The 14,819-nt window shown below is 46.0% G+C and overlaps 1 protein-coding gene across 1 annotated transcript; it reads right to left on the minus strand.

The window, feature by feature from the left end:
- Positions 1-67: 67 nt before the first annotated feature.
- Positions 68-11,442, minus strand: sll (adenosine 3'-phospho 5'-phosphosulfate transporter 1). Its single transcript, XM_037418225.2, has 4 exons — positions 11,095-11,442; positions 8,385-8,545; positions 2,913-3,188; positions 68-748 (listed from the first exon to the last, which is right to left on the minus strand). Exons 1-4 carry the CDS (start codon positions 11,276-11,278, stop codon positions 125-127), a joined length of 1,245 nt encoding a protein of 414 aa, XP_037274122.2. The 5' UTR covers positions 11,279-11,442; the 3' UTR covers positions 68-124.
- Between the last annotated feature and the right edge of the window lie 3,377 nt (positions 11,443-14,819).

Raw genomic sequence — 14,819 nt, forward strand, 5'->3', positions numbered from 1 at the left:
CGTAAGCGCTTCGTGTCTTCCGACAGCAGTGAACACAACCTAGCAGCGAAGGGAGGAGATTCTGAAATCACTCGGGATGGGAGATATGTTTTTCAAGTCAGTTATACTGAGCGTCAAGAAGACATTAGGCAGCACGCTGACGCAGATAGATCTTGGAAAAGACGGCACCGAAGACTATGAGGACGCCAACGATGCCGAGCGCACCCAGCTGGTGTCCGTAAATTAGGCACGAAAGCAACACCGCCACTGCCTGTCGTATCGTCATGGCAATCACGAAGACAACGGGTCCGAACTGTGCGATGGTGTGGAAGACGAAGAGCTGACCCGTTGCGGAGCAAATGGAGAGCAGCAGGCAGTCGTAGAAGAATGCGTGGAAGCGAAACATGAAGCGCAGTGAAGCCGCGAGCGCTCCCTGTTGGAGCAGCGACACAAACGTCAGCAGGCACGAGAAGAAGTTTACACCGCACATCATCTGCGCCGAGCTCATGCGGTACGTGCGGAACAGCTCTGACTGCCAGTTGGAGGTGAAGCTGTCGAGAATGAGGTAGCTGGCAAGGATGATGAGCCCGGAGAGGCTGCTGCTCGTGGGAGACGAGGAAGAGCCTCCGGACGATCGGGAGAGGAGGAACAGCCCCATCCCGACAGAGATGGCGAGGGCCAGCAGGTACTCGTGCCAGTCGTAGCTCTTGCGAGACACCAGGCGTCCCATGAGCATGACAGGTATCACTTTGGACGCCTTGGCCAGCACCTGCGAGACAGTGCAAATGTGGCGTCCTCTGCTGTGTGGACTGCTGTATAGTGTCGCTTGGGTGAATGCGCAGGAAGTGCCAATACAAAATGGTACCATCGGTGTCCAATGAAATGCTAACAGCAGCAAGCATTAGCAATGCTGTAGTGCCTGCCGTCTAGTCATCATCATTGACAGGCGAGCACATCCGGCTTGACAGCATTGCACCATTCAACACTAGTATAATATTTGCACTTCTATTCTAGTTCTGAAGTCTCAAAGGAAGAAAATCAGAATAAGAGCGAATAAAAATTATATGATCAAAGTCATTCTACACATCCATGCTGGCCACAATTATCACCATCTTGGAACTAGAACTCAAGCAAAAATGCCTCACTATTGGGATACCTTGCAGTGCTGCCAATTCTGATGTGCGCACTCGTCAGTAGTGATGATGATATGGTGTGCAGCTAATGGCCTACTGTGGTTAGAATTTCATTTGATGCTGATAGTACATCTTGCTACCCTTTGAAGCAGCCAGCTGGCCTATATTTCTGAACCTTAGTTAACGAACTTCAGACAACTAGGTTCATTGACAGGCAAGCTAGTCATCTATCAGACAGCGAGATCCGACACACGACCACAGCTACGCATTGAAAAATGAGAAAAAGCACGTCTGAATTGTTGGGAGCTGTCTTTGCTCCCAAAGAATAATAATCTCCTGTCTTGCGTGTGTTTGCCTTATTCTAGTGCTCCGCGCTTTCAGAATGCATGTTATCAGCACAGTGTGGTATTCTTGACAAGAAAGCAGTGGGCTCAGAGTTGTATGGGACATTAAACAATAGTAACACAGGAAATTATCGTTTCAGAAACAAGATGTGCCGGCAGGGATGTGAACTTTTGTTATAACATAACTGTTATGCAAGTAGGGACATGGTGTTTCCTGTGTTTTTAACACTCTGCATTTGGGTATGTCAGCAACAAAAACGAAAAACAAATGTTTTACTGGGACTTCCGTGATGACTTTTGCAGTATTGCGATATCGGACTACGCTCGCTACTACATGATAATATCTAGCACTCTGGTCAACCCAATTTCAGTGCAAACAGGACAACTGGTGGCCTGAGTGTTGTTTTCTTCCAGATTTATTTCTATTTAAGCTGTTAAGCTTTGAACCACATTAAACTTCAGTTAGTTGCTGTTATGTAAATAAATTTTTGTGTAAATGATTAAGCTCTACACTTTTTCATTTGAATTTCTTCATGTCACTGTCTCGCAAGTAATTTCCTGCTCTTCTTTACACAGGTTGTTTCATGTAATAGATATTGAAGATTTAAAGTGATTAACTGCAACTGAATGAAACCACTGGTTCGTCATCATGTGATATTTGTAAAAGTACTTTATATTGCACTTGCTTAACTCGGATTGACAAGGCGAAATTTTAACATTCACTTTAGGGGCCAAGTGCTTTTCGTTATATTGTAGGGCCATTCCAAGACGACTGATCCAATTTATTTGTACCAATGTAGACACCCTAACGAACGCCACATGACAGCAAACCACGTGACGTTGGTTTCGTTCTGTTGAGGCTAACCAGTGTTCTTAAATACTCGGTTCTTGTTTCACATATAGCGAGAGAGACGTGAGACAACGTGAAGGTTTCTCTCGCTACACATGAAACGCACGCTTTTTTATACAACATTGTTTGCCATGGTGTACAAACACTACAAAGAAAATATAACATTATTATTTTCATTGTAGTGTTTTATAATGTCTTTCACTAATAAACAGCTGCAAGTTTGGTTGCAGCTGTGTATTTGTTAGCTTGATTTTTTTAAATTCAATCTTCAACTTTTTTTATTATTTTACAGAAGTCTCATAGTTTTTGCCTCGACACATGTTGGTGGTACACATCGTTAGCAGCTTGTCACAGTGCAAGCTCAAAAGCTTTACCAATCTGCTCTGGCAGTACGGTTGGAGTAGCACGCAGAGATTGCACACTAAGATGGCCACCTTATGACTACAAAAATATGACACTGAGCGTCAATTCAATTTCTTTCCAGCGGGGCTGAAATGCAGGTACCATATCTCCGGCGGATACAATTCTGTAATGACGTATGATTGTACCAACTCTCGTTATTATCAGGCATCAGCTGAACACAAACACGACATGACGCTTTCATACCTGCGTGGGGAAGGCGACAAACTTGAGCGCCTCGTACTGACACCAACTGCTCATGATGTTTGAGAAGGAGCAGTAGGAGTACTTGTAGACAGGCGCCAGGTGCCGCGGCTGCTGTGTGAACAGTAGGTACAGCCCACTGAGCGTGAACGCCAGCACCCGGTTGACAAACACCAGGAACTGGGAGTCACTGAACCGCTGTCCATCTAACGGGAACACCTCATAATACTTCTGCGTCATGATTTTCTCTTGTAGCACGCCCCAGGTCAGGTAAGAGACCTACGACAGAGAATATAATAATTGCCGGGGATTTACAACCAAAACCACTACGTGATTGTTAGGGGCATAAATTGGCTCTGGAATTTTCGACCAGCTGGCATCCTTTAATGTGCACTTGGATTTTGGTACACAGGCTTCAAGCATTTTGCCTTTATTTAAATGGGACCACTGTTACTGGCATACGATCCCATGACTTTTGGGTCAGCGGTAAAGAGAAGGAGAGGATACTTGTGATTGCATGCTGGTATAAATCCACTCTTTCCACTCTACAGCTTTTTATAGCTGCAGTAAAACACTGCCAGCGATAACAAGGGACCAGACGGAGATGAAAGGCGCACACACGGTGCATATATACACGTAGGAGACCAGGCGGAGGTGCAAGACGTGTACATGTGTCTCACCTCTGCCTGGTTCCATGTTTTCACTGGCACCGTTCTGCTGCACGTATGAACCAACTAACCCAAAATTCGTCTTAAGTGTCCATACCTACTATATTGCACTGAGTATAACCTGCAATACATAGGCACCTATCAAAGCGCTCTGCCAGACTGGATCGCAATGTCGATCACGCTACATCAAACATTTATTGTTAGCATTAGTGTGATGTTGGGGGGCAGGGCCGTAGCCAGGAGGGGGCCTAGAGGCCCAGACCCACCTCAAAATTGAATGGAGGGAGTGTTTTACCAAGAACAAATAATAAAAATAGGTGGTTCTAGATGCAAAGCAGCTTTTTCTCGGGGCTGTATTTGTCCCTCCCTTGTGCGTCTTCTCTGCATCCAGTGTGTGTGCTCCCCCCTCTCTCTCCTACACTCTCCCTCCCAAGTCGGCGGCGAATGCAGCAAAGTGCTTCCTCAGAAGTGTGGCGTCCATACCCTCACAGAGCATGCCCATCCCCTCCCTCTCTCCCCTCTTACACTCCTCCCTCTCTCTCCCGAGTCGGCAGCAAAGCAACGATACGCTTCCTCAGTACACACGCTCACTCCGTAGCCATTGATCGTCAGTTTTGCGGCGTTCCACATTTCTGTGACACAGAGCGCGTCTGCTTTAATTAGATTGAGATCACATTCGATGTTTCTGCCATGCGCGTTGAGGGACTGGCAGTGGTCACCGGCAGTGGTCACCAGCAGAATTAGCCAGGTAAAGATTCTGAATGTTGGCGAACATGCTCAAGGCGACGTAGATGAGCTTTTGCGGGTGCCTTTCACCATTTCCCCACTGCTTCGCATCCACACACGGTTCCCTTTAGTGAGAGACGGCGTCACCCCCCACCCAAAAATTATTCCTGGCTACGAGCCTGGTGGGCGTTATGGTAGTAGCGTGACCGTGCCGCAAACGTTCGTTGCGGTCAGTGCATTTCAGTCTACCGGGGTAGCGTTTTATGTGCCCAAACTGCAACGGTGGCATCACCTCGCGGTGAGCGAATGCGTTACAAAGAAAGTGAAAAGGAAAAAAAGGTGCAAATGCTCGCCTGTATACCTGCACGCAGCAATATTACTGCTACTTTTTAGTAAAAACAAAAGTAGATGAATATGAACTGCACACCAAAAGCGACAGTTTTGATATTGAAGAATGGTTTGCACCAGTCTATTGGTTAAGCCTAGGGACGTTCAAAAAGGGAAGCGATCCAGAAAACTACGCTATGTTGTCCGTAATACTCTGCCGTTGAAGCTACCAGGAGACATGCCAAGCCGTTTTACACAGTTGTTTGTAACAAAAGTAGCGAATCTATCCTCATCAACACTAAATATATTTCGAAGCAGGCATCCAAAACGGTCGCCATGCTTTATGTACACTGCATTAACCACGCAAGCCCGTATCACTGAATCTGGAAAATGGCGTGCGTATGGTAAATGCTAGGGGCTCGTTCAGCGTACTCAGCTTGCTTACTTCAATCCTGCTCGCTAAACTATGACTGTCTATTATCAACGTGAAAGGAAAAGCATTAAGCTGTTTTTTGTTCTGCACATCCCCCCTCTTCACAGCTCCTTTTACACTCGACGGTGACCACCTTTTGTGTGCACTATACATCACTTTTGCTTCTGAAAACAAAACCTGCCTAAGCTTTGGAATTTCAGGATTGATTCATCACCCAGCTTGTTAATGTTACAAATAAGGGGCAATGTGCAAACCAAGGAGAGTAATGCCCTCCCCTTTTTAGATTAGCCTAGCCCAACACAGCGATTTATTACACCCAAGTGACAATGAATATCTAGCATTTTACTTATTATTACACTCGGCCAGTGTATTTTCCAGCTCCTTGAGAGAACAACTTTCAGAAGCGTGCATTAGCAACTGAGGAGATTAAATAGACCACAGTGAAAGAAACATTTGTGCAACCTTTCAATTCAAAAGAACGATTGCCTTGTGTTCTCTTGTTGATAATTGCCGTAGGTAGCCTCAAAGCATAGATGATGCTGTCATTCCAACCAGAAAAAAACCTTGACGCTTCGGTTGGAGAAGACATTGCAGCAGAGAATGACATTATGTGGACAGCACTATCGGCAAACTTCCATGGGTGACATGTTAACCCAACGCTGTACGGCATTTCATTGTATTCGAACCTAAAGCTTGAGCATAGCATAGTCGGTAGTTTTATTCCATCTAAATACAGTCTTTTTATTCGTAATAACATTTGGGACAAGATGAAATCAGTGTCCTGATTACACCCACTGCAGGGCAAAGGCCTCTCCCATGTTTTGCCAGTAAGCCTAGTCCTGTGCTCGCTGCACCATGATATTCCCACAAGCTTTTTCATCTCTTACTAAAACAGCTCCGAAGACCAGGACAATAGACGCACACACTCAATACACAAAGAGCTGCACCAACATCAAACAGACGTTTGACCCTTCCAGACTTCTTAATCTCATCTGCTCACCTAACTTTCAGCCTCCCCCTTGTGCACTTGCCTTCCCTTAAAATTCGATCTGTCACTCTCAATGGCCAGCAGTTATCGTGTCTTCGTCCTACATGCCCAGCCCAGGCACATTTCTTTTTGATTTTGACTAATATGTTGTCAACACCAGTTCGTTGCCCGACCCCATCTGCCCGCTTCTTGTCCTTCGAGGTTACACCGATCATTTTTCCTTCCATGGCTCATCAAAAGCTGAAAGACCAGTAGCCAAGAGCGGTAGCATTTTGAGTAGAAATATTCTCCCTCCCTTCAGGTCTCCCAAAACCCGCACACAGCTATATAAGCCACGGGCTTGAAAACCATTGCACACGTACCTGTTTACAATAATCTTGGGGAAAAGGGGAAAACAGGTACTGTGCTAAGAAAAAAGCAGTAGCTCTGCATGGAGGTGCTGGCCTGCACTCACCATTCCACTATCCTCGAATGTGCGTGTCCTTTTTCAAAGCCAGAAACTATAAATCTCGACAAGCCAGACTTAATAGATTGACAAGATATTACAAGTAAATATGAAGTGCTCCAAAATGTCTATGGTGTTTATGCTCAAGCCATGCAGGCGATCAGCGACACTGAGAATTTAGTAAGTTTTTTTTCTTTGATAATACTAATACTTGACATTGAAATTGTAGAAACTGTTGCTAGCAGATTGGACGTGAAAATATGAACAGAATAGAGACAACTCAAGCGCTGTATCACTGCATCTGAGTGCTTGTTGTGGTTAGGAAACAAAATTGCAAGTTTTCATTTCTTACAACAGAGAGAAAGAGAAGCTGTAAAGGAAATGAGGTTAACCAGATACCAGTATGGTCCACTACCCTGCACTGTAGGAAAGAGAGAAAGTGGCAAAAAAGTGTAGTACTAATCAAGCACACACTTGCTGATGTCACTAATATTCACATCGATATTTAAATCAAATTTTAGGTTCTTATCTGCCAGCCTGGTCCTTTCTTTTTTATGCCCTACTTTATTATTTTTTCGCTTCATTTTTTTTGCTATTATGCTGCTATTTGCCATTGTATGCAATACATCGACAAACGACTAATAGGAGGTCCTCCTGACAGTTTTAGCAACTCTGGGACCTCCTTTGGTGCTAATGATGAATAAGGAAAAGAAATTAAAAATTACAAAAAACATGACAATTACAAAGCACGTTGCTGTGGGGTACTCTCGATTAATTTTTACCGTCTGGGGTTTTTTTTGTGTGTATGTGTGGAGTAGAATCTAAGCACACAAGCTTTCTTTAGATGTGACGCAGCTTAGGCTCGAGCTCAATCCGATGTGCGGTGTTACCACTCTTACTGGGCATACGCGTCTGTTCCTCTTCACTTTCCTCTTCTACGCTCTTCCTCTCTCGCCTCGCAACGCCAATGCCTGCTAACCTACGCTCGCTCCCCCTTATTTCTCCTCTAGGCATTTCTCCTCACGGCGTTTGCACACCCACAACGTGTGCTCCGTCTCCGCTGCCTTTCTATCTTCTCCTCCCCTATGCCCCTCCCCCCTGCCCCACCTCACAATGCCAAAGCTGGCAGTGCCTGCTAGTGAGAAAAACGGACTGCTCACGTCACAGAACTATTCACTGTCCACCCTGTATATAGGGGCACTGGACCTCGACATCTAAGGTAGTGCCGGTGAGAGAATTTTCCTGTGTTTTGCTGAACAATAAACACTTGCAGTACGCGTTAATGAAAAGCGGACTGTGGGTCTCTGTGTCTAATTGGAGTCGTCTGTCTCTCATTGCCCATTAGCAGTAACGGGCATGTCCCAGTAGGAAACACCGGTTGTTCCCTGTATGCTTTGTGCCGCCCCAGGTTTCCCTCCAGCACAATGCTGCGATGAGTGCCAGCGTCAATGTCGCCGCCAGTGTAAGCACAAGGGCCCTCTCTGCTTTACATCTTCACATGGTTCCTTTTAGCTGGAGATGGCATAACTTTTTTTTTTGCATCACTTGACCACTGGCATAATACTGCTGGTATACCATTAATGAAGTGAGCTAGTTCATATTAGGCTCATTTTTTTTTTACCACCTAGAGCATAATATTCAAAGAAGAGGACAAGACATGAATATGTAAGTTTTGTGCTACATGTTCATAGAAGCTTTCACTACAGATCTGCAGCATTTTGTGCAAAAAAAAAATGCTGCAGGATCTTTTTAAAACATTTTGTCTTTACTAGCAGTGATGCAAGAGTGCAGTTTATTCGTCACATTATCCCAGTCCAGACTATTTTCGAAGTTGCTCGCAGGGATTCACATTAAGAAGCTCATGTAACGTTGACACAGATTCTCTCACCTGCAGACCCAGAAAACAGTAGGCCAGCACAAACGCCTCGGACAGCAAGGAACGATTCGGTGGTCGCTGTGGTTCGCTGCTCCCTCCCAACTCGAGGCTTGGCTTGGTGTCCGGCTCATGTCCCAGCACGAATAGTCGCAATACACGAGCAAAGGGTCCTCCTGATGTGCACAAAGGACAGACAGCCCACGCTACTCAAAAACACGTCTATAGGACATCTACAAGACGTACCAGATGACAAAAGAAAGAGCGTACTTAGAAGGGTTATATTTAAAGATTCAATACAGGAACAATAGGATCTCTTGTAGAGCATGAAGAGTGGTCACCCAGAAGTGGTCAAGAACACTTCTACAGGACATTTACTATTACACACTAATATGCCCTACCAGATAAGAACATGTCTAAAAAATGTCTACAGCTGGACACATATTTTACAAACATATGTTAATGACAACTAAGCTGTTGACTTGCAGATGACAAGATCAAGACACTCAAGATGAAGACGTGACAGTACATCAAGACATTGGCACCAATGGTACACCACGTGCAAAAAGTTTTTCATGTGTCAAAATGCAGTAAAAGCTCATTAATTCAAACTTGAAAAGGACTGTAATATTATTCGAATTAAGCTAGAGTGAAAGGACATGGCATCACACTGTGCAGGCAGAGCCCAACGAAACCACCTCCGGACTCGTTATTGCAAACTAGGCACTGCTGCATGTTTGTGGCAGGTAATTTTATAAATTAAGTTCATGGAGCTCTTACAGCAAATAGAATTAATTGATCAGTCAGCGATACGACAGAAATGAGCAGAAACATGCATTCATGTGAGTATTGAGCCTCAATGCAAAATATATGATGCCGTTTATGCTTCAGAACATAGTTATTTACAAGGCAGAGTACACGCAATCAAAACTAAATTAATCAGCAAGTTTCACTTGCCAGCATTCTTTTTGTCACGATTCCATCTCATTGTTTGCCACTTGCCAGACATCTATGGCACAGTGACCGAATATGTTGCTGCTTCGTTGCTTTTATCTCTAGAAAATTTGGTTTGATGTTGGAACATGAGATCAATTTGGGCCAACTTCTGCGAGGAGCGATGAAACCAGGGAATCGCACTTCAAATTGACCATTATGGATACTGACGCATTCAAATCATCGGGAGACTTCCTCCATAGAAATACACAGGGCTGTGCTAGGACCAGGACATCATTTCGAAGTAACTGTAAGTTCGAATTAGCCAAGTTCAAGTGAACTAGCTTTTACTATAGCTTCATGAGATGGCCTCTAATGTACCAATCATAATGCTACACACAGTCAAGCAAAAAGAAACTAACACTGGCCAGTCAAGCAAAATGTCTACAGCTAGAGTCAAGAAAAGATGACTGAGTAGAAAAATGGCAAGTTGGGCCAGTTGGTAGGGATTCATTCTTTCGCTCGGTTACAGCGCAACACTCACGAGGACAATAGAAGGAAAACAAACAACACGGCACTGATTTGCAACTGATATTTTATTGAAGAAAAGTGAGCCATACATTAGGCCTTGTCTGTTTTCCTTCTATTGTCCTTGTGAGTTATGCTATGTAACCAAGTAGAAAAAAAAGATATCCGAGCATTTCAGGTAGATTACTGTAATATTCCGAGCTTGCCTGTTATGATTTATATATATAGCCTTGTACAAATGGAACAATAACCACATAAACGAGCTCACTATTTCCACCTATGTTTTATTAACTATAACAATAAATTGAAAATATTATGTACACGTAATTTTAGTGACAAACAAATTTTTGCATTGATTGTCACTTTAATGGGCGTTTTGTTTTATGCTTGCCGTAAGGACATCTCACGTGTTTTGTTTTGTTTTCTTTATTTTTTTACGGCCGTAAACTAACATATGCGAGTATCTACACCATTTGGTGGGTAAAGGATAGGCGCCATAAATTACCAGTAATTTACAGGCAGCCGAGAGGGCACGCAGAACAACTAGCGTAAGCACGTCTACGTTTTACTCTGACGGCTGCTCTCAGACGCTCTTGACGCGCGTGCATTTATCGCGCCGGCTTGAAAGACATATATGGTAAAAATCCGGGCACTGCCAACGTTACTGAGGGCGCCGATTAAATGCGCGCACAGGCGCATGACTAATGCAATGCATTTGCGCGCGTGTTGCGAAAACTAGTAGTGCTAAAAAAAAAAAAAAGAACTCGTCGCTGCCTCGAGAAAGAAACCAGCGCCCCTAGATCGTTATGCAGGGAATGCGAGCGTCAGCGATTAGCGAAAGAGGGGGGAAAAATATATTTTTAACTGATATATGCTACGTTGCGGGTCCGTCACACCGGCGCTCGATCGCACCGTTAACGAAATTTACACACCGAGAACCGCATCTCGGCAGTTACTTGCAACAGGTAGCATTTGAAGACAGAAATTAACACACAACCTTGACGTTTGCGCACATATGGATCGTAAAAAAAAAAAAAAAAGCTCACTCCTATTGCCCGCGCTTTATGACAGCTGATAGTGTAAGCCGCGAAGATAAAAAGAAGCGCCTCGTCGGGTGCGGTTTTCGGGCAGCCGTCTTTAACACCGTGACCTATTGAAATACATAAGAGACGTGTGGCGAAAATGAAAGGATATTGACACTTGAAGCCGGCACGTGAAAGCGCGGCATGATCGCTGCAGTGGTTAAAAGCATTTCTACACTTGCCTCTATTTTCCAAGAACTTGCTCCTCCGCACATAGCATATGACCAAAGCTCCCGGGCCGATGATGGTCGCGTAGCCGAGTAAATTTACGAACAGTCGTAGTAGCCAGTTGTTGTCGTCCGCCAAGAGACTGTTGCTGTCGACGTCGCCGCTGCCGGTCGTAGAAAATGCGGTGGCTGGAGCCATGGAGCGGCTGCTAGAGAAGCCACTCTAGTGAACTATTGAGCGCGCGCCACCGCGTTGACGTTCATTTCGCGACAGCTGCTACGTGCGAACCCGTTCCCATTTCTATCGTTTTCCTGGATTACGAGTAAGTCCACGCTGCCTTGACTGCGCTCCGCCTACACGCTCCGTTTCTTGAACAGAGTGGTAAAAGACCCTGAAAACGAAACAGGACAGCTGCGAACAACGTTGCCAACTGTGCTGCGCGCGATCCGCCAAAACAAGCCACAATGCAAAATCTACCTCTACTGATGAACTACCGCGCGACTGCTAGCCGGCGCGCAACTTCTTTATCACAACATGGCAAGCGAGAAGTACAGCTGGTATCACAGGTCATGTAGTCTATGGCACAGGTGTGCCGCGTGGTGCCTATGCAGCAAAGCGTGAAACCTGCGCGGGAATTTTGAAACAAAATCTTGAAAACCGGAGTAGTTGCAGTGGCTGCGTTGTAGTAGCAAGCTGTCACTCTTATTGTCATTAAATATATGAGAATAGAATATGTTCACGCTATCAGCCAGTTATTTATTTAACGAGCGTCATGAGCCATGCATTTGCATGTTGCTGTGAAATTCCCTCCAGTTGAAATAGAAGGCCAACTGATACGGCGGACAAAAAAAAAAAAAAAAACACTCTCCTTTCGAGTCGGAACTTGTTTCCCTCGCCTTGTCCGTGGCTACGGTGGCAAGTTAGAGAGGTTAAAATCCAGCAGCGGGCGACGGTGTCGATTAGTTCCGGTGGGAGAGATCGCGTCTTTTCGAACATGGATTTTGTGGACGCTCGGCGCACGTGTTTCCCCAACCTAGCCAAGTAACGCTTTCGTGTTAAAACTTCGACTCAGGCCGACTCATCAGCTTGCTTTTTTTTTTTACAGTAACTATACTTCTTTCTTATCTAGACTTCTTCTTCTAGGCTTCTCAACTAGATGTCTTCATCTGTTGATAGTCGCATATGCGTTTACGTCGGACAAGGCAGATCGCACACACACAAAAAAAAACATAGAATGACTGACTCTAAATAATTCATGGTTTAAAATGTAAGTAAAGTGTTAAGCGAGCTTTTTACTAATAAGCCCCTAGACGCCGCAAAGCCAGCATCAATTAAAGATTTTCATTTTCTTCACCTATACGGGACGTGTTTTTTTTTTTTAGCTGGTTCAGCAGCTCTCATGGGCGTTGGTATAATTTTGTATTGGGTAGGGGGCAGAGAAAGAGTGCAAACTCTTGTTGCATGGCGGCTTGGGGAGGGGAAGAGCGTTGGTGTAGTTTAGGAACGGCGGGAAGGGGGGGGGGGGGGGCAAGTGCTGGTGTGACTTGAGAGGGGCAAGTGCCTCTTAGCAACCCGGTTCTTACCGACGCCCATGATAGCGCCCACTTCGCAACCAAAAGTGTTGAATTGCACAGACAGCGCAGCGACCGATAGCAATTTGCGTGTCATCGTCTCTTCCTTTAGTCGTTGTCCTGTTTGTGCAACTTAAGACTCTTGATCATGATCAACACGTCCAATAGTCAGTCATTCTGTTCTTCGCGACGCCTGGTCTATCTCCTCTTCCGCTTTGCCTCTGGCGCTGCTGAGCGGACACATTCCACAGGAGTGGTTTTGCATGATATGTCATGCGTACCATAGGCGTGCGCAGGGGGAGGGAAAGGGCGGCCGGTGCCCTTGTCACCTATAAGGAGGCGGGGGAGCAAAGTCTGCCCTGTACATTGACTTGATAGGAGAAATGGGGAGCTGCGATAAACTTTCATCACCCCTCCCTCCTCAAGGTGAATTTTGCATACGCCTACGTATAGGACATTTGAACATAAGGTAAGTACGGAACCAACTTGTTGTCACGGAATGTCAGGACATGACCAACGAGACAGGCGGAAAGCGTGCATTTTCCAAATGCCCCGAGTTTCAAGGTGAGTGAAAGTACTCACTGATCAGCGGTTTATACAAGTAAGAGGCGTTTACAACACTGGTCTGAGCGAAAATTTCCCCACCTTCCCGAAGAGAATTGTGAGGAAGTGCGAATGCATTTCTTGCACCGAGAGAGAGAGTACCGTTGCCGTCAAACAATCACCTTCATCGACTTCTGCCACCGCCTTGAATTGCGCCCAGCCAGCAAACGGTTGAGAGTGAGGAGCGGGCGGACGGGAGAGTGGGGCGCCAGCGTTCTCGGCTCGGCGTTGACGTTTCACAGCGGCGTCTCGAACCCCCGTTTCCGGATGTTCTTGAGAGGCGCCCAGCCGGCGAACGGTCGAGAGTGAGGCGCGATCGGATGGGAGAGTGGGGCGCAGGGAGGAGAGAGAGCGAACGCTGAGAAAAGGAGCGGCGAGGCACTGCACCTTCCCTCTCCTACACTTTCTTGCACAACATGCTTTGGTTGTTAGGGGCGAGGTTAAGCAAGCACGCCTGCAGCTGTTGCTATGGGAGAGGGGGCGAGAGCGGAGAGATAACACCTGCCGGCGCGCGGATGCCGCCGCGGACAACGCCGGATGCCTGACATAGCCCGATTAAGAAATGCATTCGCATTAAAAAAGCAGGATGATACTACAACAAGTTATACCTTATGGGCGTAATGACCCGCCGCGATGCTCACTGCTCGACTGCTGATGCGAACGTCGCTGGACCGAATCTCAGCTGAGGCAGCCACATTTCGATCGACGCGAAATAGTAGATGCCCATGTACTTAGACTAAGGTGCACGTTTAAATCCATAATTGTCGAAAATCCGGCGTCTCTAAAATCATATGGTGGTTTGTGTGGTAAATCTGAACAACGGTTAATGGCTGCAGGCGTAGATAACCATGCAATATCAAGACAGGAGCTTTTACACACGCAAAAAAATGGCAGCATATCCACGGAGTGAATGATGGGGAGTGGGGCGAAGCATTCGTCCGTCCATTCGTTCTTGCTTCCGTCCGTTCCTGCGTACGTCTGTGTAACCGTCCATGCGTCCATCCACCCATCCGTGCGTGCGTCTGTTCGTGCGTCCATCCCTGCGTTCGTCCATGCATCCGCGCCGGCGTCCGTTCATGCATCCATCCATGCATCTGTCTGTGTGTCCGTTCGTCCATCTATTCAGCACTGCAAGTACCACCATCTCGCATCTTTTCATCATATATTCTCCATATTGAAGCACCGCCATCCAGCGGACATTCCAAGGACTAAACGGGAGGTGGCACATGCACACTTTCTTACGGCTTGCGCTTCGGGTTTACTTCCCACCTTTAAACACCTCGAGTTCATGTTATATACTAGTTCACTGTATTCATGGCTATGCGGCCCAACGCTCGCTAAACCTTTCTAAAACCAAGGAGGTTACACCCAGCGAGTATAACGTAGCAACCCTTTCTTGTCAGATCGTGCTCAATGTACATGCCAATAGCTGCTAATGGGGATCGCAGCGTGCGCGTTACCTAAAGGCCGAATGCTCCTGTCTCTCATTCTCCCTTAGCAGCCATTAACATGTGCATTGAGCACTATCTTTTATTGTTCAACAACGCACAGAAGAAATCTCTCAC

The sequence above is a fragment of the Rhipicephalus microplus genome, chromosome 6, assembly GCF_043290135.1.
Source record: "Rhipicephalus microplus isolate Deutch F79 chromosome 6, USDA_Rmic, whole genome shotgun sequence".
Taxonomy (NCBI): domain Eukaryota; kingdom Metazoa; phylum Arthropoda; class Arachnida; order Ixodida; family Ixodidae; genus Rhipicephalus; species Rhipicephalus microplus.

Coding starts and splice junctions, on each gene's coding strand:
- sll (XM_037418225.2), bottom strand. CDS start 11,278: ATGGCTCCAGCCACCGCATTTTCTACGACCGGCAGCGGCGACGTCGAC. Junction 3,189..8,384: donor ACTGTTTTCTGGGTCTGCAG/GTGAGAGAATCT, acceptor TCTCTGTCGTAG/GTCTCTTACCTGACCTGGGG. Junction 749..2,912: donor TTGTCGCCTTCCCCACGCAG/GTATGAAAGCGT, acceptor ACTGTCTCGCAG/GTGCTGGCCAAGGCGTCCAA.